General features: G+C 35.0%; 1 protein-coding gene across 1 annotated transcript in view; it reads left to right on the top strand.

Moving 5' to 3' along the window:
• Positions 1-8,200: 8,200 nt before the first annotated feature.
• Positions 8,201-26,351, top strand: part of LOC121369275 (beta-adrenergic receptor kinase 2-like) — a 121,712-nt gene continuing 103,561 nt past the window's right edge. The window contains exons 1-3 of the mRNA XM_041494240.1: positions 8,201-8,507; positions 8,658-8,734; positions 21,786-21,859. Of these exons, the coding sequence (XP_041350174.1) occupies positions 8,395-8,507; positions 8,658-8,734; positions 21,786-21,859 (264 nt within the window). The 5' untranslated portion in view covers positions 8,201-8,394. The remainder of the gene's footprint in view (positions 8,508-8,657; positions 8,735-21,785; positions 21,860-26,351) is intronic.

Here is a 26,351-nt window from a genome sequence, read left to right on the forward strand (position 1 = left end):
AAAGAGTGCCCATGAAGTGGCGACAGCGGGTTTCCTCTCAATATTTGTGTGGTCCTTAACCATATGTCCAACGCCATATAACCGTAAATAAAATGTGTTGAGTGCGTCATTAAATAAAACAGTTCCTCCCTTCCTGCCTACGCCAATGGCGCTTAAATCATATACAGTTCAGCTTTTTCAAAGTTACAGTAACATCTCATCATATTATAACATCATGTACTAACGCAAAATACAAATGCTTGTATATTTAGACAGGGCTTGAACTTAAGGACGGCACCGACGGTAATTGCCATAGTTGCAATATGAATTGCCGTCGATCAGGGGCTTCATCGATGGCAGTTTTGTGCCGACGGATAAAAATTATTGCCGTTGGTCAAAGAGATTCTTTCTGGTTTTCATATTTGTTGAAAGAGTTGCTGATTTAAAATTGCCCTAGGCAGGCTCAAGATTGCCGTCGGTGAGCATTTTCCCATAGCGAAACTATTTCAAAGGTAACAAAGTCTTAAGTTCGAGCCCTGTACTTATAGATTTAACCTTAACCTTTGTTTCTACTATCATTTCATTTCATTTTAACTTATTTTCGTGCTTATATCCAAGCACGCTGTCTTGGCACACACCTCAGCTATCTAGGCTGTCTGTCCAGGACAGTGGGTTAGTTGTTAGTGGTTAGTAAAACTCGCTCTGGGTGGGAGCTGGTACCGGGCTGCGAACCCAGTACCTACCAACCTTGTGTACGATGGCTTAACCACGACACCACCGATGCTATCATTGGTTTATTGGTTTCGTGAGCTGAATGGATCTGTCGTTAGCGTAGCCATTGGTAGATTGCGCAAGTATCGATCGATCGCGCGGCATTCTTAATATATTAATCGTTGGCGTTGCCATCGGTAGATCGTGCAAATATCGATTGATCGCGCTGCATTATTTATCAACTCATTAATCGTTGGCATTGTCGTCGGTAGATCGCGCAAGCATCGATCAATCGCGAAGCGTCACCAATGGATCTAATTAACGTAACCATCAGTAGATCGCGCAAGTATCGATAGATCGCGCTGCACAATGGAATCAGTAGTTAATGTAGCCATCGGTAGATCGCGCAAGCAAATAACAAATTAGCAAGGACAACAGCATATCAGTAGTGAAGTGTACTTGATGACTACTGTTATGCTTCTAGAATTCTTCACATGAATAGTAGGTTACTATCACTAATCGTCAACAAAAGACGAAAGCAATTTGATAGGGTTCTTTATTGAGGGTAGTCTATCACAAAACCATGTAAAACGATAACAATAATCTTGAAATGTATAAAAAAGATACTAAAGTTATACAAATATACTCTCTGCAGTATGTTTATAAAAATAGAATACTCTTGATTAAATAGAGAAAACACAATTAGATACACAAATTGAATAAGCGCTACTTAAAGCATATAATTAAATATTTATTAATTTAACATTAATAAATAACCCATGGTAACATATTCTCAATGTATAAAGCTAAACATTAATAAATAATCTAAACTAAGTTACATTCACAATATAATGAAAAATACACATTTACACAGTACACAATTAGCACGAGCAGTGGATATACTGCACGGGCTGTGACCTAAAGAAACAAACAATAATTTACCTTTCGCTGTGGGCGTAAGGGCGACACAGAGATTGAAGGTCTTGATCAGTTAACTATAAAACAAATAAAGTAATACTAAAACATGGATCACAACTGTTACATAGTATACATAATATATACAAATACGGCAGTTTCTATTTCTTATCGACATGATAAATGAATACTATTAATTATTAATCATTAAGCTACCACAAGGTTTATTATAATTATACTTTAATTATTACACCTATATACATCTTAGATATAACTACATATATAATCCAACTATTACATAAGCCAGCATTACATCTAAACTAAATAACGTTTTTGTCTAATTCTTCACACAGATTTATATTTAATACTAATTATAATTTACAAACTACAATTACTTCTTAATAATATTTGACTTTATGCATATTAGTATAAAGAAGTGCAAATAAGAAAAGATAAAGAAAACTAACCTCAGGATTTCAAAGACGGCGAACTTTTAGAGTAGGAAAAACATGTCTTCTTGCCAGGTGAGATTTAAAAAAGAGTAATTGGTCACCAATTGGCTTCGCCAAATTAGCCAATTGCAGAGCCGTGTTTGGTGTCACAGGTCAGTGTTCAACAGTGGAATACCATCCCAAGCTACAGTTACTGATCCAAAGTATGAACCCACTGATTCAAACTCACTGCATGGGTGTTTGTGTACAGTGCAGTGTTCAACAGTGAAATACCACATCCCAAGCTACAGTTACTGATCCAAAGTATGAACCCACTGATTCAAACTCACTGCATGGGTGTTTGTGTACAGTGCAGTGTTCAACAGTGAAATACCATCCCAAGCTACAGTTACTGATCCAAAGTATGAACCCACTGATTCAAACTCACTGCATGGGTGTTTGTGTACAGTGCAGTGCAATCACTTAAAACCACTCAAATACCACCTGGTTACAGTATTGTACACGTTGCTTTTGCTCGATGTCTTCAAACGTACTTGCCCCAATCTGATTAAAATTAGCTCCACTGGTTAGACCTTAGCCTAACGAGGCCACTCACGTGGACATACAGATCGGACTTTAAACTTTTAGACCTTCGTTCAAAATTTTATGTCGAAATTACTTTCTTTTTTTAATATTATTAAATAGTCCCATTCTCTCTTCTTTCTCTTATTTATTTTTGGACTGTCCTTCTAAAATGCTCCAAATTATATATATATTCGGCCGAGCAATCAATTATTTTTATTTTTGGCTTGTAACTTTTTATTTAATTAAAAAAAAAAAAAATTCTATTAACTTTTTTAATAATTGTTATTTTCAAAATTTTGCCCATTTTCAACTCTACCCATCCCCTTCTGTCCCGGACCCAGTTACTGGCGAAGTCAGAGATTGTGCCCGGGAGAGACGTGCTTGAACCTTAATTGGATATAGGCACGTTAATATGTTATCCAATCCAGTCCAATCAGATTGTAACGACGCATCCTTTCATGGGCGATTTACCGATGGATCGAACACTCTCGGTGGATCCATTATTTGATTAGGTTTTTTCCCGTCCCAACCAGTGACCCTCAGTTGGTATAGACTATCAAAGGCTGTGACATGTGCTGTTCTTCCTTTGAGTAAGTGCAAATAAAAGATCCCTCGCTGTTAATAGAAACGTATTACTGGGTGTGTTTTTTTTTCTTAGACTATGTCAGAATTATCAAATGTTTGACATGCAATAACCAATTATGAATTAATTAATGTACTCCAGAGGTGCCATTAAACAATACAAACTTTTACAAAGGAAAGTCCATGGAATAATGAACTTTAAAAATCTATAATTACGATGATAGAAAAAATCTGCCAGGGTTTTTAAAAGTAGATAAAGAAAATGAAAGGAATAATTTGTTTAACAACACTTCAGTACATTTCAAAACTATGGCTAATCAAAAAGTTAAAGTTTGTTTTGTTCACCGACACCACTAAAGCACATTGATCTAATAATCCTCGGATTATTATATTTGGTAATTTGCATATAGTTTTTATTGTAACACGACTCTACCATTGAGCTACATCAAATTCCTTTCGGATGAAATAACAGTTAAAGTTTGTTTTGTTTAACAAAACCACTAGAGCACATGGATTTATTCATCATTGACTATTCTTACCCATAGCCTTACAAAAAACTTCTTAATTTTTCCATTTGCAAAAAGGATCTTTTATACGCATCATCCCACAGTCAGGATAGCATATAGGCGTACTAGTACCACGGTCTTTGATATACCAGTTGTGGTGCACTGGCTGGGACAAGAAATAGCACTGCTTGCCAAAAGCGTTAAAACTACTGTTATTGCTGCTGTTACTTTTGCAGAAACTACTAAAACATCATAATAAACAAAACTACATTCTGTTTGGTCAAACTGATTACTTACATCCCGCCAATCGACTACTGGCTATAGGCCTTCACACTTTTTATTTTGATATATTTGTCAGTTAAAACAATAACTACGTAGAATAAATTATACATTGAAAACCTTTACCCACGATATATGCACTGAAGCTGAAAGAATGAATGAAATAGTGTTTTTTTGTTTGGCATATATGATATATTATGACAGAAGACGAAAATTTGCTAATCTGGTGTCATAGGGCTTCGGTTTTAAAGATATACTCGGGTCAAAACAAATGCTAAAATTCACAGATTTAAAGACATATGATTGACTGTTCCTAACCACAGCCATATCATGAATGAAATAATCACGATCGAAATTGATTGCTTTGTGACGTATATGTTAACTTAAATTGTTTGTTCCTCGACGCATAAGTTATTTGCAAGCGCAAGCCTAGTAAATAAGTTTTAATTGGATTTTTGTTTTAAATGTATTTTACACCTCTCTCTCTCTCTCTGTGTGTGTGTGTGTGTGTGTTTATGTGTGTGTTTTTTTCATTTGTCAGTCTGTCTCTTCTATCTAGTTGGAGGTCAGTTTTGTATACATGTAGGATAAAAAAAATAAAAAAATAATAAACAAAAAACAATAAACCGAGAAAATATAACATGTTCTGTTCACACGTCTTGTAGTCCTGTGACAAAGCACAAGCTGTACAGATCCGAGTGACATTACCATAACCAAAGTTTGTTTTGTTTAACGATACCACTACAGCACATTGATGTATTAATCGTCGGCTATTGGATGTCAAACATATGGTCATTTTGACACAATCATAGAGAGGAACCCGCAAAAAAAAAAATTCATTAGTAGCAAGGGATCTTGTATATGCACCATCCCACAGACTGGCTAGAAAGAGAAATAACGAGAAATAATCAATGAGCCCACCGACGAGGATCGATCCTATACTGACCGCGCATCAAGCGAGCGCTTTAGCACTGGGCTACATTCCGTCCCAAATTATAACCAAGAGTTTTGTTTCATGATCATAATTTATTGATACATGTTGGAGTTAGAAATAACAACCTATACTCCACATTGTGACTTCTGTTGTTAATCATTTATATTCGACAGAAATAAGATAAGGAAACGTTACACTATATTAATATTTAGACAATGACGAATTGGTTTAAAAATTGCACATAAAATAAATTTGTTTCCTTTTATTTTTCCATTAAACCGAACTAAACTGCAATTAATTAATTAATTTAGTATTGATCTTTTATTTATGTATTGATAAATGTTTTTACAACTTGCATGTAAAACAGATTTTAAAAAATAATAATAAGAGAAGAAAACCGATCCAATCACGTAAAATACACGTTCGCTGATACAGGCCTATAAACTATCATTACCTCACTATATAGACACGGCCGAGGCCGGCACCTGTGCCCATGACAGTCGGGCGCTAAAACAGCTTGCTCTGAATGTGCACGTTAAGCGCTGTGGCCTGACCCGAGTCCTGACTATAGACATCGGCCTCGGTTGTGTCGTGGTTAAGCCATCGGACATAAGACGATTAGGTACAGGGTTTGAAGCCCGGTACCGGCTCCCACCCAGAACAAGTTTTAACGACTCAATGGACCACTACACCATCTTCTCTCTCACTAACCACTAACAATTAATAACTAACCCACTGTCCTGGACAGACACCCTGAATAGACAGCTGAGGTGTGTGCCCAGGACAGCTTTGCTTGAACCTTAATTGGATATAATCACGAAAATAAGTTGAAATAAAATATATAAATAATCACACTGCGCGTATGCAGATGGGGTTTCGGGAGTCGACCCCCCCCCCCCCCCATCCCTTGCTCAAAGAGTTTATTCTCTCTTCTGAGGAGCAGAACCGATACCCTGAAAAACTCGCTCGCCTGTCTGGACCCCTGCATAATTTTATGCCTGAACGACTAAGTCAGCATGCATTTATAATGGTGAGAATAACTTTTAGGATTTATGTATTTTGTATAATATAGAAATACATTACTATATGGGTGAACAAAAAAATTATTATTATCATCAATTTTTGTGTTGTTGATTGATTTTATTGTATTTCTGGTTACTATATGCTATCCAGCAGAGTAGTTTTGTGCTTTTTTTCACTTTATTACATTAAAAAAAAAAATTAAGGCTGAAACTCACAACTCACTCACAAAATTGATAAGGTGGAAAATGTATATACATGTATATACTAGTAAATACAGATATTTAATAAAGTTAAAAATAACTATTAAAATTTAATGGTGTACTTATTCGTATTGAAATTTATTAATTAATTCAAATACATCACAAGTTTTGTTTATTTATTCGTATTGAAATTCATTAATTCAAATATATCACAGTTTTGTTTATTTACTTGTGAATTATTCCATTAAGTACTAAGTTTGAATTTTAAAAAATATATGATTATTTGGAAACATATAAAACAACCATGACCATTGACTCTCATATGATTAAAGGGACATTCCTGAGTTTGCTGCAATTTTTAAGCTGTTATCGACTAACAGAGACTTTTTAACGATTGTAATTACATATCAAATATATTTTTATGCATAAAATATTAGTGGCTGTATATTAAACGTGTTTCTGATCGTTCTAATATTTGTACTAGGTTAAATTTCACTTTATTTCCTAAAATATTTTTTTTCGTACGTAAGAAATTATTAAAGACAAAATCCGGTTCGAGCTTCTTACAAATATTAAGACGACCAAAAACATATTGAATATACAGACACTAATATTCGAAACAAGAAAATATATTTAATATGTAAGTTTAATCGTAGAAATACTTTATTTGTCGGAAACACCTTACAATGCAGCAAACTCAGGAATGTCCCTTTAATTATTATGTTCAAATAATTAATACAGAGTGAACTTTATGAAACTCTACTTGTCATAGAGTTGAGGCCATTATTAAAAGCGTAACCTCACATCCGTTGCGACTGGCACTCGTATGTAGCACTAGGCATTGCAACGGAATTGAGGTAGCGGAGTTGAGGAACATGACATATTTACACATAATACTATTGCCTGAATAGTTGATTATTCAACATCATGTAGCCTAAGTGTGGTTTGTGAGTTAATTACAGGTTTAAAACCAATTTATATTTGAAAAGTATGATAGATTTTAAACTTTAGGGATGATTAGGGTCTAAACGTAGGCTACTAACTTACCTGAGGCATCTATTCATTTGGTTGGGTTTTTATTTGTTCAAAACTGTGTCACTTTTATTGTTGTGAAAAATTTCACATCAAAAGGTTTTCTATGTTATGATCAATTGAAGTAAAATAAAACGGAGTTGAGTCAATAACATGGGACACCATCAAAAGTTGATTTTAGAAGTAATTCTGGAGTCAGTTTGCATAAGCATGCCACTGATCATAAATAGCTAAATTTGAGCTTTCAAACAAACTATAAATATGCACTCATTAGGTCTGCCAATGTTGTGAAGTCATGATCCACTACTGAACATTCTCTAAAGAGCAAACCTACACGGCTACACTTTTTTTTCTTATTTTAAATTTAACCCCCCCCAGAGCGTTGACTAATTGTAATACATATTTGTGTGATATTGTTCAGTGTTAAAATATATAATAAATGATTAGTTAGGGGGGAAAAATACAGATCTAGGAATAGGCCTATGCGGTCATAAAAACTACATAACTTGTAAGTTATAGGCCCTAGTGTAGGATTGTTGAGGGTGTGTGTGTGTGTGTGTGTCGGGGGGGGGGGGGGGGGGTGCTCCTGTCAATAACTGGAGATGCCTGTGCCCCTTGGCTCCCAACTTCCCCCACCTATGTTATTATTAATTTGTAGTTATTTATTACAAATAAATTGAGCTCACAGCTATGATCATGCACCTTTAAAGTGAAGATTTACCTATGAGCGAGAGCGCCGTTAATTCCCAATTCGCAGTTAGCGCTTAAACTACGGAATTCCCCGTGATATTAATGCCGTGCTATTTACTACGTCCAATCTCAGACGAATTTCTCATTAATAATCTCCCTAAAAGGCTCAGTTGTATTTGCTGTTCAATACAAAGTCACGGGAAAGCCTTTTTATGTGATCGATATTCCTGAAATCGATTAATATTGGCTGAAAATATTCTTCGCGTTATATTACCCAGACGCCTTCACGGCGACCTCTCTAATTAATATTTACATATGTCGATTTATGCATTTTCTGTGTGGTTTTACGTGGAGTTTCTACCCGGAAAGTGTACTGATGATCCGATGAAGTGGAATAGTGTTTTGTAGATTGTGATCTAACGATGCAGTTGGGATAAGTGTTTTACTGAAGCTACAAAACGCCGAGGTGGTCGGCTTCAACTAGTCTGCTTCCAGCCGCGAGCAAGCAGCAAACCTGAAATCCCAACATGGCGGATTTAGAAGCCGTTTTAGCCGATGTTAGCTATCTTATGGCTATGGAGAAGAGTAAATCTACTCCAGCCGCAAGAGCTAGCAAAAAAATCATCCTGCCAGATCCTAGGTTAGTTGCCATTTCAAGCTGTCCGGTATTGTCTTGTCGCAAATCCGTGTAAATTTAGTCATCCTCTCAGCCATTGTCGGCAAATACACATAACACTAAGCCTATTATTGGCAAATAAATTTCCGATATACATATTTTCTTGTTTTGCAGTATTCGGAGCGTGATGTGTAAATACTTGATGAAACATAATGAAGTAACATTCGACAAAATTTTCAACCAAAAAATAGGTAAGTGTCCGAAATATCAGGTGTCTAGTTTGACACTGTTGGTCTGTTTCAGTGTTTGGTGTTATTGTATTCAATATTGTGATGTGAATAAGCCATTATAAGGTGTGTCAGTACTGCCAGTAGGCAGGCATGTTGTATGATGCAGTAGCCTATCTGTGAAATATAATGCCATCTATATAAATAAACCAGTGCCCCATCTTCCATGGGGAAGCAGCCTTTAGTCTTGAGAAATGTAGAGCGTCCAACTGCAAGGCTTACAGGTAAACAAATGCTCTATACTATGAGATTGGTATCAAGACCAGAAAACTTAAGCATTTGTTTGTGTGTGTTTGTCTATCTGGTTGAATGTTAATGAGGTGCACACACATTCAGGTGATAATTGACATTTTAAACTGGCTGATACACACTCATGTCAAGTCTCAGTAATACAAATACAGTAGCTGGAAGTAATTGTATACATGTAGTACATCTTTGATTACTGCTTTAGCTAGAGACTCAAGTCTGCATTGTGATGTGTTTATCAGATGTGTTTGTCGCATGCATTAAAGTGATCCAATAAACCATTACATGCACATGAATGTACACAAAATGATGTCCATAAAACTACTGATAATGAAGAACTGTCTATGGATATCATTGTGAATTGTATTAGATGCATCTCCTGTGAATCGTGCAAGATACATCTCCCATTCATGAAGTAGGACCTTTTCCCACATACTTAACAGTCCTTGTCACAGCATCTTTTTTTTTTTTTTTTTACAATATAGATGGGTCATTCCCAACATGAACCATGTAGTCATACAGGCCTCACGCGAGGTCAAAATCAGAGCAAAGTCAATTCTCTCTCACACATTTGAAAGGGCAAAGTTTTTAACTGGAGGGAGACTTGAATTTTTAATTTGAAAAAATAAATACGCAAAAAGAAGTTCACATTAACCCAATACAAGCAAACCTGTCTTAAGCAGGCCACCCAAAGGAGTAGTCAAAGGCTGTTTAAGATTGTGTACAATGCAAGTGGCCACTATTTTTAAAAGACGACACAGATTTCACCCTCCAGTGACTGACACAGCGAAGTCAAGCTGGTCAAAGCAAAGTTTGGGCTCACTTCGCCTGCTTGTGTAAGCCCTTGAAATAGTATGGGAATTCATTCTCCAGTAGCTAATGGAGGATTTTTTAACACTGTCCGAAATGAGCAATAAACACATGTGACAAATAAATGTTATAATGCACCTGTAGTCTTTGCCAGAAGAGGCATGTGATACTCTCATCCAGGGACAGTTGCAGAAGAGCTGCACATTGATTGCCTTACAATGATATTTTTATTACATAATCTTTTATTTGAAACTTCACAAGATTGCTCATCTAGCACCAAAGTCCATTTCAGGAGAGTGATAATCAGCTCGCCTTGACTTAGCTCAGTACAAAGACAGCATATATACATGTATGTGTGAATTCATTAAAAATAACTGAATTCAAATAATAAGTTTTAAAATTTAAATATGTGAAAACAAACCTTTTATCTTATTAAGAGAATTACTGTTATAACTCTAAAGAGGACAATTCCATGGTAAATGACATTCCATTTGAAGTAAATTTCAATATTTCAAATACCTGTATTTTGATCACTATTGTAGTGTTTGAAATAAGCACTTGTTCGTTTGTCCTAACAGTGGTTGTCCAGTGAACATTAATTAGCCTACCTTGCATGTAGAAGAAGATATGGCCTGCTGTTATTTGTTTTTAAAGTACAGGCCATAAGAAATGTCCTGTTAAGAAAGAATAAGCCCTGCTGGAAATAAGACAGCACAGGGGGGAGGAGGGGGGGGGGGGCGGTTGTTGTGTGTGAAAAATAAGAATTCAGTTATAACAGAATTACAAGATAAATAGATATATGAGATAACATTTGTAATACCCCACAACGGTCTCGTTGTCATGGTTTCTTTTGTTAAAAGTGTAGGTGTATTTGCACAGAAAATGAAGTCCATTTAACAAAACAAAACAAAATCTCCATTCTGGCCTTCAAAGTTCTTTTTTTATCGCTGGCTTATTTTCACACCCACGACCGTCTTTCACAATTCCCCAATTCCCCGTTACAAAATAAGACAAAAATTGTTTTGCTTGGTGACACTTATCATTTACATATATAACAAAGTTCAAACTATATTTTCGTAATATTTCAACCAATAGAACAAGACATCTACAAAAATTAGTTTACTGGGTGACATCATTTGCATATACCGGCCTTGGTGGCGTCGTGGTTAGGCCATCAGTCTACAGGCTGGTAGGTACTGGGTTCGGATCCCAGTCGAGGCATGGGATTTTTAATCCAGATACCGACTCCAAACCCTGAGTGAGTGCTCCGCAAGGCTCAATGGGTAGGGTGTAAACCACTTGCACCGACCAGTGATCCATAACTGGTTCAACAAAGGCCATGGTTTGTGCTATCCTGCCTGTGGGAAGCGCAAATAAAAGATCCCTTGCTTTCTGTCGTAAAAGAGTAGCCTATGTGGCGACAGCAAATTTCTTCTAAAAAACTGTCAGAACGACCATATGTTTGACATCCAATAGCCGATGATAAGATAAAAAATCAATGTGCTCTAGCGGCATCCTTAAATAAAAGAAACTTTACTTTTTTTTTAATTTGCGTATACCAAAGTTCAAATTATGTTTTCGTAATATTTCAACCAATAGAAAGAGCCATCAAATTACACATGCGCACTTATTCACAATAGTTCCCTTGAGATATTTACATCACGATACGTCTGTTAAAAATCATGCAATGTGCAGAGCTGTATTTAGTGTGGTAGGGGTGTCAACTATTCCCTATCCAGTAAATTCCCCAAACTTGAAAACAGAATGATTAAATATTATTTATAGTTCTACATATCATATTTTTTTTTTTTAGACTATCTAAATCTAAAAATGATAGCGGAAATAGCATTTTATTACTTAATTCTCCATACTATTGCCATCCCGAGAAATATACATGTAAACTACGTCCTTCAGTTTTAATATATTCAGATTCCAGTATAGCCCTAATAAAACTACCTCAAACTGCATTTACATGTGCACCACAAACAACTGAAATGGACTGTTTCACTACTCCAGAACAAAATGTGAGGCTGACGACGTCTGGTCCACATTATTTTTGTTTCATTGTTTACTACTTTCTAGTTATTGATTTTTATTTGCCATAGAACTAATATAATAATTAACTTGACCTTAAGTGGGGGTATAAATCAGTTATACCCACACTTACTCGGTGTATTGGTGAATATCCTAACAGTTTTGTAGGGATATTCACAGATATACCTTGTAAAGTGTGGGTATAACTATTATATACACTTTGTCTATTAAATAATAATATAAAAAGCTAAATAGCAGTAGTCCAACATCCAACATCACAACTTGTATAAAAGTATATATATACATACATGTGCATGTATTCATATATACTTCAGTATCTTGTTTTTACTTTAAATACATTGTTTACTGTACAGTGTAAGTGTGGAGCAGGATACAACTCTGTAGTAGATGAACACTGTTGTTGTGTGTGTACATGTATGTGTGTACATGTATGTGTGGGGGGAATGACCCTCAGCTGACCCAGTGCATTATTTTTCTGTTATCCATAGCTTCTTAATATGTACCTGGTATATATATATACATACATACATACATACATACATACATACATACATACATACATACATACATACATACATACATACATATATATATATATATATATATACCGGGTACTGGTATTAGTAGCCAAACTACAAATGCTGTGAAAGAAAATAAAAATCTATTTATAGAATTAAATAAAACGACACTAGCTCATTTTAAATTATGCCTACATCATTTGGTGACTTCACATATTGTTGTTTTAATACTTGGTGAATCCTACTGACATGGAGCATGGCATATTTAATAATAATAATAATGTAATTTTATGCATAATTAACAAGATGTGTTTGATGTTGTTGAACTCTGGTTGGGGTGCCTAAAAACAGTCAATTATTAAAAAAAACCCCACAATTCTGTACATATGACAGAATTCCATGGAATTTTAGTGTACTCGTGGAACATTTTGTTTTCAAAATGTTGATTAGCGATATTTCTAGTCAACTGAAAATTCATTAGCAACTGCTGTTTAATGTTTTAAAATTGTGTAGCGATCTCAGAAACCTGCGTAGCAAATCGCGACACGATACTGAACAAAATGTTTCCTGGTACTAAAATAAACTTGTTTTGATACATAAAAAAGAAAGAAAAAAAGGGTCAATTATTAATATTATATAATTCAAAGTTAAAACTTGAACCATATGATGGATTGTTATTAAAAATGTACATTTCGTTATTATTACTTCTCCCACCCACCACACCTGCAGTTCTGTTCTCAGCCTATACATGACTTCCGTATTCAATTTACCTAGATAGTTACACTGGGCTAGCTTTGGCACTTGCCAAATTTCCTATTTACAAATTTAAAAAACAATTGGCAAATTTTATTTCAAGTTGATGAAATGAATTTAAATTATGGTTGATATTTTGTTTGAAATTAACTGGGTTTTTTTTTGCCAGTTTTGAATTTGGCAAGTTTGTCTGCAAACCCAGTCTGGATACATGGTCATATGCTCTTTTAGTTCTACATGTAAACGTTTGCACGCATTTGGCTTTACTGGCCTTTACTGCATGCATTTACTTGAATAAATGTATATCATTAATGTATAAATCAGCATCTGCTTTAGACTGGTACAGTGACTCCCACACAAGAGTACAGGTCTATATAACATTGATTGTATAATATACGCTGCATATATTACAATAATTTTTTTCAAATTAGATAAACTACATAATGGTAACAGTTTGAAACACATTTCATGGGTGTAGTTTGAGAAAAGGTTTTCTTTTTTTTGTTGTTCTAATTTTAACTGTATAAGATTGATTTAAGCTTCAGGTTATACATAGTGCCTACATGTATTTGCTCACTTATGTAAGGTGTTGTACAGGTTACCTGCAATTACATGCAGTAGTTCCTTCACAAATTAAGATAGATATTGGTTTACATGTTTACAATTAAACGTTTAACCTTTTTTAGATTTTTAAAACTACTCTTTGATTAGATAGCTGTAAATAAAAATAATCATGAATATTAAATTATACAAGACTGCAAGCTTTGTGGGTTTAAGGCCATACTGTATTACAAGCTATCAAAGTTTAAGCTGGACAACAAAAAAGATTGCCATTTGGTGAAAATTGTTCAGAAAATATGTGGATTTTCTTGCATAATCACCCTAAATTCTTACGCCCTGCTTTTATAAAATATCTAAGCTAATAATGGCCGTATTTGGTTATTGTGTGAGTAATAACTAGACTATATTCATTGATCAGTGATTAAAAACAAAAACGTCTGTTAAATTATAGTTGTTCAAAAATGGAAATCATGTAACTGGTTCATATAAAATACTTGTGGATTAATTAATTAATTTATTTATAAATACAGTTTTAAATGTTAATAATGCCATTTTATTAAATGTGTACAGTATTACTCGACACCCTCGGGACCAAGTAAAAAGTCTGGTTATAAGAGATATCCTGTTTAGAAAAGTTCTCTTATGTACAGATATTTAAAAATGGGCCACGAAAAACATCCGGTTTTAAGGTAATTGCTGGTTTTGAGAGGTTTCACTGTATATACAAGTTGTATAAACCTGTAGGTCCTCAGTCTTTTCCATGAGTAAAGTCAAGGCAAGCTGTACGCATCAGTGTCCTGAAATGGGGCCAGGCGAGTAATCATGTGAAGTTTCAAATAAAATGTGTTAAAAATTTAAGTGCACAGTGATTAATTTGCAGCTCTCCTAAAACTTTGAAGGCTAGCAATGAAGGCAGTGTGAGTGATCACTTGCGTTTTCACATGATGTGTGATATTTTAAATGTTATGCTAGGCTCAGACTACCAACTGCCATGACAAAGTTTGTCAACTTTTGCTCTCACGACTAAGCACAATTTGATTTTCATCGTACATGACTTCTACAACCAATTTTTTCTCTCCTTCCAACCAGTGCACCACAACTGCACAAATGCTGTAGTATGTGCTTTCCTGTCTGGGAAAGTGCATATAAAAATCCCTTGCTGCATTAGGAAAAATGTAGCGGGTTTCCTCTGATGACTACGAGTCTGAATTACCAAATGTTTGACATCCAGTAGCCAATGATTAAAGGGACAGACCCTAGTTTTTAAACACGAAGGCATATTTTTCACCTAGACCCTAGTTTCAACCCATAATTATGGTTAATTTATGATCCTGAAACAAATTTGGATACAACAGAGTGAAACAGGAGTCTGTGACATTGAAAGACCCTTAATAATAGACTAAAATGCAACTATAATCATTGCTTCTCAGATGCACATGCATTTTCAAAAATATGAAAAATGCATTTTGTGGTGTACGTAAATGGATAATCTAAACAGGATGACCAGAAACACTTCTGTTGTACGTAAATGGATAATCTAAACAGGATGACCAGAAACACTTCTGTTGTACCTAAATGGATAATCTAAACAGGATGACCAGAAACACTTCTGTTGTACGTAAATGGATAATCTAAACAGGATGACCAGAAACACTTCTGTTGTACGTAAATGGATAATCTAAACAGGATGACCAGAAACACTTCTGTTGTACGTAAATGGATAATCTAAACAGGATGACCAGAAACACTTCTGTTGTACGTAAATGGATAATCTAAACAGGATGACCAGAAACACTTCTGTTGTACGTAAATGGATAATCTAAACAGGATGACCAGAAACACTTCTGTTGTACGTAAATGGATAATCTAAACAGTAAATATAATTAAAGTTTGATTTCAGTGATCATAAACGGCACTAATAGTGAAAAATATGTCTTTGTGTTTAAAAACTAGGGTCTGTCCCTTTAAGTAATCAATGTACTCCAGTGGTGTCATTAAACAAAATAAACTTAAACTCTACGACCGATTAGTTGTTAGTCTGAGATTACCCATCATAAGTTGGCAGTTGAGGAAATTACAGTGCAATTGTGGAATTCGCTAACATCGTCATACCATTTGACAGTCTAACACTAGCATTAGATAACCAAAAGTTAGTGTACGTGATATTTACTACATGTCAGTAACTGATTGTTCGGTTAATGAAATTTATTTTATTTACATAACTTGTAACTTACCTGATCATAACATTATACTCTCCCAAAAAAAGAACTGCACAATGCTTGATTTTATTAATTAATATATATAACAATTTTACACATAAAAATGTAATAATCATTAATATAATGTAATTTTGTGATCCAAACATAGTGCCTTTCTTACAGTCGACAAAGTGCAGCCATCATGAAATACAGAACACAGTCGTGCTAATTTGAAAAAAATGCCCCCATGCAAACCACGCTACTTGTGTATGTGAAATAAAGTTTAATTACCACTTTTAATGTTGCAACACAATGGTTCACCATGTAACCAATTGTTGGTTCATGTCAATTTGAAGTTGAACATGGCCTCTCGATTTCATGTAAAGTCATTTCTAATAGCATGTTGACAGCGAGTAAGCAAACCTCAGAACTGAAAGTTCGTTACCCACTATCATGTCACATAATCCACCATTATCGTGATTACTGGAAGCAATTTCCGATGGATTCTGATATTCATAGAACACGGAACCGATAAAAAGTGTTTTCCATAAAATTTAAAACCCTGTGGCCTGAGGTGTGTAACCGACAAGCTAACAGAAGGATGGTTCGTGTAAAATATTCTGCCATGTGATGTGATACCAGTTACTTACAGAGAGACTTTTAGTGCTTATCCTGTCTTTGGGAAAGTTCATATATATAAAAGATCCTGTGAAGCACTGGTGATTAAAAAACTCTCCAATGAAATAACTAAATATTCAGCAAAACAAAATCTACGTTCATTCATTAGCATATAGCAGATAAGATACTCTAAAAATCAGCAATGAGGCTAATGTTTAATCCAGGCACTAGCTTGTGTATCCACTAAGACATAGATTGCAGGGTTTGTAATTGTTTTCTCAGAACAAAAATGTAAATGATTCCATCTTATAGTAATAATAATAATACGTCAAGGATAAGTAAACACTGGAGCCTGCATGCTGTTAGACCAACTTCTGTTAAGACAACCAGCAAAAGTCTTGCTGTTACAATATTTTAGGTGGATGATAAAAAACACACATAAAATCAAAGTTTGCATGGATGTACAAGTGCTAACATGGACCTTGGATGCGAAGGACTGAGTTCCACTAGTTATTTTAGGCCAGAATCAACCCTGATCTTCATGGTCAACTTTCACAGCATATAACTAGCATGTTACCTGTGCAATACCTGTAGATACTGCTTACAGAGTTTGTAAGACTTAGTTGCCAGTTACATGTTGATGAAGTAGGAAAGTTGTATTCTGTGTTTTTGTCTATTACCGACTCGTGAGGGAGACATGTAATCTACTAGCACCTGTGTTTACCTGTATATCTACGTCTAATTAAACTTGATGAACGACATGAGGTGGTGTTTCTCATTGCTGGTGTAGTCTGAAGTCCTTCACACTGACCTTTCCAGGCTTTTGTGTTGATAACACATTAACTTGTGCTGTCTTTATTACCCAGTTGGATTTATTTGCTTTTTGAAATGTTTTTGTTTCTGCTTAAAATTTGCTGATAATTAATTATCTGTGGTTATTTTGTGTAGCTGATTTGTATATGATTATTTTGTGTAGTTGGCTTGTTTGTGGTTATTTTGTGTAGTTGGCTTGTTTGTGGTTATTTTGTGTAGCTGGCTTGTTTGTGGTTATTTTGTGTAGCTGGCTTGTTTGTGGTTATTTTGCTGGCTTAATTGTTTGTGGTTATTTTGTGTAGTTGGCTTGTTTGTGGTTATTTTGTGTAGCTGGCTTGTTTGTGGTTTTTTGTGTAGCTGGCTTGTTTGTGGTTATTTTGTGTAGCTGGCTTGTTTGTGGTTATTTTGTGTAGTTGACTTGTTTATGGTTATTAATTTTGTGTAGTTGGCTTGTTTGTGGTTATTTTGTGTAGCTGACTTGTTAGTGGTTATTTTGTGTAGCTGGCTTGTTTGTGGTTATTTGTGTAGTTGCCTTGTTTGTGGTTATTTTGTGTAGTTGGCTTGTATGTGGTTATTTTGTGTAGTTGGCTTGTTTGTGGTTATTTTGTGTAGTTTGCTTGTTTGTGGTTATTTTGTGTAGTTGACTTGTTTATGGTTATTAATTTTGTGTAGTTGGCTTGTTTGTGGTTATTTTGTGTAGTTGGCTTGTTTGTGGTTATTTTGTGTAGCTGGCTTGTTTGTGGTTATTTTGTGTAGTTGGCTTGTATGTGGTTATTTTGTGTAGCTGGCTTGTTTGTGGTTATTTTGTGTAGTTGGCTTGTATGTGGTTATTTTGTGTAGTTGGCTTGTTTGTGGTTATTTTGTGTAGTTGACTTGTTTATGGTTATTAATTTTGTGTAGTTGGCTTGTTTGTGGTTATTTTGTGTAGTTGGCTTGTTTGTGGTTATTTTGTGTAGTTGGCTTGTTTGTGGTTATTTTGTGTAGTTGACTTGTTTATGGTTATTAATTTTGTGTAGTTGGCTTGTTTGTGGTTATTTTGTGTAGTTGGCTTGTTTGTGGTTATTTTGTGTAGCTGGCTTGTTTGTGGTTATTTTGTGTACACATATGTAAATGCTTGTTTGTAGTAATTTTGTGTGTAGTTCATGGTAATTTTCTGTAGTTGATTGTTTGTGGTTATTTTGTGTAGTTTGCATGTTTGTGGTTGTTTTATGTACAATGTAGTTTACTTTTATTTGGTGTAGTTTGATTGTTTGTGGTAATTTTCATTGGTTGGTCAGCTTATATTTGATTAACGAATCTCCAGCAAAGTATATATATTACCCCCCCCCCCCCCAAAAAAAAGCACAAAAAAGCCTATTTAAAGGCATACATATTTGTATGAGTCTGCATTATGATGTTATGTTTTTATTAGTGATGTTTCAATGATTAATTATAATTGAAAAGAAACATTTATATTAAATTGTTACTAAAAGATAAAATTATCAATTTGTAGGGTCTATAAAGGGGTCTGTATAGGTTCATTGTGGTTATGTTCATATGATTCTAATTGATTATAGAATCGAATGTTGATCAGTTTGTGCAAACCGATTGTAGCTGATAATCGAAGATGAAATTCCAACCATTTCCCAACACTAGTTTCTATTAATAACATATTCATTATACAGAACAACGGGATACTGGTTGCAATATATATTTTTTCTGTTTGATCCTTAGCATGGACAGAATGTCTCACCCACACAGTTTGTTGTTCATTTGGATAAGACCGATCAATATGACATTTTAATGCTTTAGGATATTTGCAGTCTAAGAGCATCAATTTTAATTATTAATATTATTAAATCTTTATATCCACTTAAATATCTGAGAATAGCACATCCTTGCAGCTGAACCCATAAAACTGCTCTAATTATAGTTGTACTAGTTTATTAAATGATAATCAATATGAAGTGCATTCCTTGTCGTTCACCATTTAATATCGTTACTTCATCTGCAAATTATACATGTACGTGTATAACTCGACATATTTTTGTAACCTCATATAAGAAAGTGTGAGAACATTTAAGAAGTTTCAGTAAAGTACATATTCAGTATAAGAGATATATAACAGTCAAAATAGTGAAATGGCTTATTTTAATTAAAAATATAACTGGCTTCTAATAATGCATTTCCCCTGCTCCCTTCCCCTAGTGCTGAAAATTTAAAGTAATATATTAACTGCCCCTACCCCCATTCTTGTCTTTGATTTTTAACAGGATATACATTTTTGTTCAGATTTATTCCAGTTCGCACATAATTAGCTGAAAAAGATGTATTTTCATATTCATATATAAATAATATATAGAGCTCTGTGCAAAACAATTCTGGCTAAAACATTTTCATTATGGTTAATAAAAATCCCATTTTGGCAAATTTTTTGGCTACAGATATTTATGATCCAGGGTGTGTGTGGAAAGTGCAATGTATGTACATAAAACAGTATTTTGTATCTTCCAAATGCTATCTAAATAAGGCAGGTACAAGTACTTACAATCTCAATCTCAGCCATGTGGACCTCCATCTACAAATGTATTACACAACCATGTAGTGTTCAGTGAATAAGTTAATTTATTACACACCACTGTAAGATATTACTCGTATCATAACAATTACTTAATATCTTAACTAATATAATATTGGCACGCACAGACTGGTGCAGGTTTTAAATTTTTTTTTGAATGATGTCGGTATTCAAATGGCATCACGTTGTATCTCCCTGCAATAAAATAAACTGGGTGTATGACACGTCCTTTTTACGAACGCAAGAAAACATTAAGTGCAAAATAGCTGTGGAAAATGTTTTGTTCAGAGATTATTAACATATCTAACCATGTTTGTACAAAACAGTGTAATTTAAAAGTGTACCGTTACGAAATATGGCCATGAATTGAAATTGCGATAAGATAGGTTGTTATATTTGGGCCTATTGTGTACGAAGTCAAAACGATGTTGCGGCAAGTGTCCGTCGTCAAACTGCTACTCTTTTTACGGCCCTATGTACAAAATGTCAGTGTCACAACTAGTCCATCCCATTTACTTAGCTCAGTCTTTGCTGGTCTGATCAACAATTCAGTCATTACTGTGAATTTAAACACCTCATTAGATGACAATTAATTAATTTCATTTCAACTTATTTTCATGTTTATATCCAATTATGGTTCAAGCACGCTGTCCTGGGCACACACCTCATCTGGGCTGTCTGTCCAGAACAAAGGGTTAGTGGTTAGTAAGAGAAAAGAGGGTGTAGTGGTCTTACACCTAACCATTAAGTCGTTAAATCCCACTATGGGTTGGAGCTGTTACCATGCTGCGAACCCAGTAACTACCAGCCACTGAGGTCGGTAATTAATGCAAGCTTCGCTCCAAATCTAAATTGTACATTGCTGACATCTCGTTGTTCATTGTGACGTCGTGTGACGTAGATTACTTGCTGACCTAATTCGTAGAAAAATGGCTTGTAGTAGGTCTTGACATCTGCTTACTTCTGCGTTGTGGCTTATTTGCAGTTGATTTGTAATAAATAAAATACTAAACTAGCTTGCCTGTCATACTATTTTTATTAATTTCGTGAACACTGAACAGTGTTGGTATCTGAATCACTTTATAACTCATCAAATACCAAAACTGTTCACTCGTGTCATAAAAATGGTGTGACAGGCAAGCTCATTTAGTATTCTATATGTATTATTTTTTATTAATTAAAGTGTATGCCCCTAAAATAAATATTTTGCTTCTGTTTGTTGTTTATAGGAGTGCATTATGCTTAGCTCAGAATGTATACGTGAACCAAAATCTTTATTTAAGTAATCTTCAGACAATTTTTGCTGCTTATTTAACCATAAAATACTGGTTATTGTCCATAAAATCAAGATATAGACAATTTTTAAAATTATTATTATTTATTTTATTGGATTGCTGCTTGGAGTTCTATTTGAGTCTTCTGATAAAAATATTAAATACACAGTGAAAATGATCAATAATCTTTCCAACTGGCAGAGACAGTTTCAACTGCCACTTGAGAATGGCTGAAAGATTGATTGTGTGCAAACATGGCACTTATATTCTCTGCAATGTCCAAACAAGTGCTTTTATTTTGGAGCAGTTCAAAATCAAAGATGGCTGCCTTGATCTTATATAGTTGAACATTTTGGACTGCTATTCTTAAAAACAACTGACTGAATTTTTTATTTTGAATCTTGTATTATATATATATATATATATATATATACACACTGCATAATCCCATCCACATATTTATTTTTGTGTATCGGTACTTTAATGTTTTGGATAAAAATAAAGTTTGTCTGAAACAGCAAAATGTTCTTGACATTTCATCAATATACTATCACAATTTTACTTTGGCTGTATTCTGCAGTTTTAATGATCACGTTCTGGATTTATTTTTAGGATTTTTGCTGTTCAAGGATTTCTGCAACAATATTTGTGATGAGCCAGTCCCACAGTTGAAGTTTTATGAAGAGGTAAGTACTATGATATCGAATTTTGTCTCAAATATGAGCAATTCACTCTGCAAGCCAACCAATTGCAAAATCTAGAATAAAAAACAATATGTCATTATTGTTAACTTATTTTAAAATAATTTCAGAAATATTGTCTTTGGGATGCTATTTAAATGCTCCTCAAAGTTTTTATAAAACTGCTGTCCAATGCTCTGGATTCCATTGCTGTCCCCAGATTCAGCCCAGAGAGGCTTAATAGTGAAATGGTGTAACGTCTGTCTGTGAGCTGGGAGACAGGAATGGCCACTAGCAGGCACGGCATCAACTTTGACATTTAGTTCCACTTTAAGCTCCATTTTTCACAAACTATTAGTCCTAGATCAATGAAACTTGGTTTGTAGTTGCACCTATGGATGTTCATCACATGCATGTAAAAAAAAAAAAACCGTGTGTAAAATTAAATGTAACTGATGTAGAATCAGGATTTCCTGTGTTCAAGCTGTATAGTTGAACACCCCAATTTGGAGTCTGGTTGTTTTGGAAAATATTGCTGTCTGGATCAAGTCTTGTTTAGTACCCCAAAGTTTGTCAATCAGTGTTCTCTGTCGAGCCAGTGCTTTAACCTTGCTAACTTATCAAGGGGCAAGATTGCAGTATGTGCTCTGGAGACTGCGGTCCTGTTTGACAAGGACAGTCATTAGTGTCTACCAGTTTCAGATGGGACGTATGGAACCAGAGATGGCAGTGTCCAGTCTGTAATCTGAATACTGTTGGATGCTGGTGTCTGCCCTGTCTCTGGCCTGCTTATTGGTGGTGTGGAATTGCAGAACTTCCTTGTAATGATAGTTCTCTAAAGAAGATTGGGTTGCTTGGCTGAACTTGATTGCTTCACACCTCTGCCACCATTTCAGCACTTTCATTTGCTGTAAATGCACAGTGTGCTGAAACCTACTGTACTATGACATGTGGGGAAAGGTCAACTAGTCCCTGTGGAACTGCTTTTACCAGGTGGTCTTCAGGTGATTGTACACGTTGTGTTGGGGATTTGCTGTCTGTCAAGAACACATTTTGATGACTGGTGGCTTCAAGGAGGGAGTTGGATTCTGCTCTGAAATTTGTTGACAGTTTTCCTGCAGGGAGTATTCTGGAAGTTAATTGTCCATCAGGATATCAGGGTTTATACTGGACTAACATGGAGAGGTCACTTCTCATTGATGAGCTTTAGGGAGGTATAGTGCAAGAAGGTCCATAGTGAACACTGTACCAAGTGGACATATATCACTTTATACATGTATATCATTATTTTGTTTAAATATTTTTATTGCATACAATAACTTATGTTATTATTTTGGTTATTTGCCAAGTCAGTAAGTGTATGTATTAATGAGGCATTGTATTAGTCACAAATCAGATTAAAATAATGACACATATTTTACATGAAAAAAAGTCCTAATATCTATATCGGTCATCACATGTGTTTTCTATTTTGAAATCCATTAAATTGTTAAATCTTCTGTGAATTACCTTTTATTCCATATAAAATAATCAATATACCCATTTGTGGGACAATAGTGAATTTGTCATTCTGTTTTTTGGTATCTAAATCTCAGATATTAAATGTAACAGCATTACTGCCTAATTATCTGTTTCTTTTATGTTGGCACATGATCCGTTTATATGCTGGCTTGTACTACAATCCTTTCAAATCCCTTTGCCATCAATGCATGTTCATAGATCCTATTGTATAGATTCTGCTCGTGGAGAAATCATGACACTGTTGCATTCTGTAATTTGTCGAATTATCTGCTAATTGTGAACTAATGGAACTTTCTCTGTCCAGGGCTTTCCAGCTGAAAAATCTTTTCATGTCTGATCAATGGTAGCGAATCAAAGTCAGACTGCAGTCCTGAATTTGTTATCTTTGTGTAGCATTTGGCAATATTGATTTCTTATTGAAGGACAAGTGCTGGATTTCACAGAGCTCCTGTGTACGTTTATAGTATACTTGTAAGCTACTTCTGAGGTGTGTTTGTGTTGAGGGTAGGTGGTTGGATTAAAGATAAGAAGAAATACTATTTACATACATCACAGACACGATCTCCTCGTGGTGAAGACCATGTATATATTGGTGTGTATAAGTGTTTGCTTGTTCATTTGTCTGTGTTTCTGATGAGCCATTAATTTACATTGATCTAAGTTTCTATAGGAGTTGTGAAATGTGACATTTATTGTCTACAGAACTAGTGAAATATTAATATAGATCCACATCAATTTACTAATCAGTTCACAGCCACTGTTTGTCAGGGGCTGGACATAGACCAGTGGTAAAACGCTCGCTTGATGCATGGTCGGTGTTGGATCAATCCTTGTCGGTGGGTCCATTGGGCTGTTTCTCGTTCTTGCCAGTGCACCATGACTGGTATATCAAAGGCCGTGGTATGTGCTATCCCATCTGTGGGAAAGTGCATATAAAAGATCCCTTGCTGCATTAGGAAAGATGTAGCGGGTTTCCTCTAATGACTACGAGTCAGAATTACCAAATGTTTGACATCCAATAGCCGATGATTCATTAATCACTGTGCTCTAGTGGTGTCATTAAACAAAACAAACTTCTGTTTGTCAGACATAGAGAACATGTACATATATTGCCTATAATATATAATGTATAATGACCATCCAAAGGAAGTTACATGTACCACCACAACTTCTTTGTTTAGTATTACATTTAATAGTTTAAACATTACTTAGGTTGAAGTGTGTCTCTTCAACGATCACTTGTGGTAGATGGGTGTAACTCTCGCTCGGAGAATAAACTAAGCTCCAAACAAGTTCCATAAATTTATATGGCACTCCTGCTCATATATACATACATACATAATGATAAAAACACCCACACCCACGCATGCACGCACGCACACATGCATGCACGCACACACACTCAAATAGATTACATTACTTTGTTTTTATGGCCTACCTGTACATAACTCGGTTTATGTACAATACTTAAGTGTAGTACTGATGATGTTGTACAAAGCAGACCATAACCACCAGCTTTCAGTACAGAGCAAGCGATAATTTCAGGCTGTGCCGCCTTTGTGCACACTTTGTCAGTAAACAAAAGTGTGTTTTGTGTAGCGGAACATGCTGGTAGTATAAAAATTATGGAACAGTGATGTGGGTAGGGTAGGGAGTATCATCATTTGTAATTAGTCTTTGAGTCCTGTATGGGCAAGTGACCACAGACCATTCCAAATATAATCCTATGGGTTTTTAAGAGATACGGGCCAGAATTTACGATGCCTGTTTTTCTAAAACATGTGTGTTAAAGCATTGTAAATGCATATATAAGTCAAAGACAGGCTAATAAAAATCTGGCCCAATTTTGAATAGTTTTCAGTAATATTAAGTGCCACCCCTCATAATCCCCTTATTAACGTCGACGACCGTCACTTTTCGCACCCTTGTTTTGGCTTCATACACAGTAAATAACACATTTCCAACGGTAATTTTTTGATATGATATATCTGACAAAAGGTACTTTTTATTTCATTCATCTTTTGAAACTTAAAATTAATATTTTGTCCAGAATTATGAAAAATAAAAAAACGTTGTCCGCTTGTTATAGAAATTTGACAGGGGTCGCGGTTAGTAGACCAGTTTTTATTTTAATGTGTCGAAGCATTGTAATAATATAGCTAATTTTGAATTTGAATGACGTCAGTATTCCAATGATGTCACTTTGAATCGCCTTACAATAACCATACACTGGGTAAATGACGTTTCCATTTTAAGAATGCTTGAAAAATTCCAATGCAAACTTGCTATTGAAATTTTTTTGTTTGAACATTAATGCATCTGAATGTGTTTGAAGAAAATCTTGTGATTAAAAAATTGTACCTTTTACGAAAAAAATGGATTTCAAGTGAATTTACAGTAAGATATGCTATATTGTGTACGAACCCAAAACAAGGGTGTGAAAAGTGACTGTCGTCGACCTTAGATATTTTATATTAGATTAAAAAAAAAATCCAGTATTAATTATAATATTTACAATTTGACTGATGTGGTAAACATTTATTAACACATTTCTGGTCCGTATATAAACAGGATGGTTTCATGATTCATTGTTAATTCATAGATGATTTATTAAAAACTTGCAAGCCTGAAGCAGGTTCTTTGATTTCGTCATACACACTCCGTCCTTGAATAATATTTCTGTTAGGTGTTGATGTTTTTGTGTGTAGGCACAGCACATTGCTTTCAGCGCCACAAACCATTTTCCTATTGGATTGGGTCAGCTTGACAGACATTTACAATGTATGAGTCTCGAGAGATGGGAAATTCATGTATGATAGTGGGGAGCACAGCTTCCTTTGCCAACCAATCATGATTAATAGGAAAACTGTGACCAATCTCATCAAACAAAATCTCCACTGCAGTGAGAAGCTGCAAGAGAGTGATGACAGCTGCAGGAGGTGAATGATCATCACTGGGTAACCCAGGGGGGTGGGAG

Source organism: Gigantopelta aegis, chromosome 3 (genome assembly GCF_016097555.1).
Source record: "Gigantopelta aegis isolate Gae_Host chromosome 3, Gae_host_genome, whole genome shotgun sequence".
NCBI classification, from domain to species: Eukaryota; Metazoa; Mollusca; class Gastropoda; order Neomphalida; family Peltospiridae; genus Gigantopelta; species Gigantopelta aegis.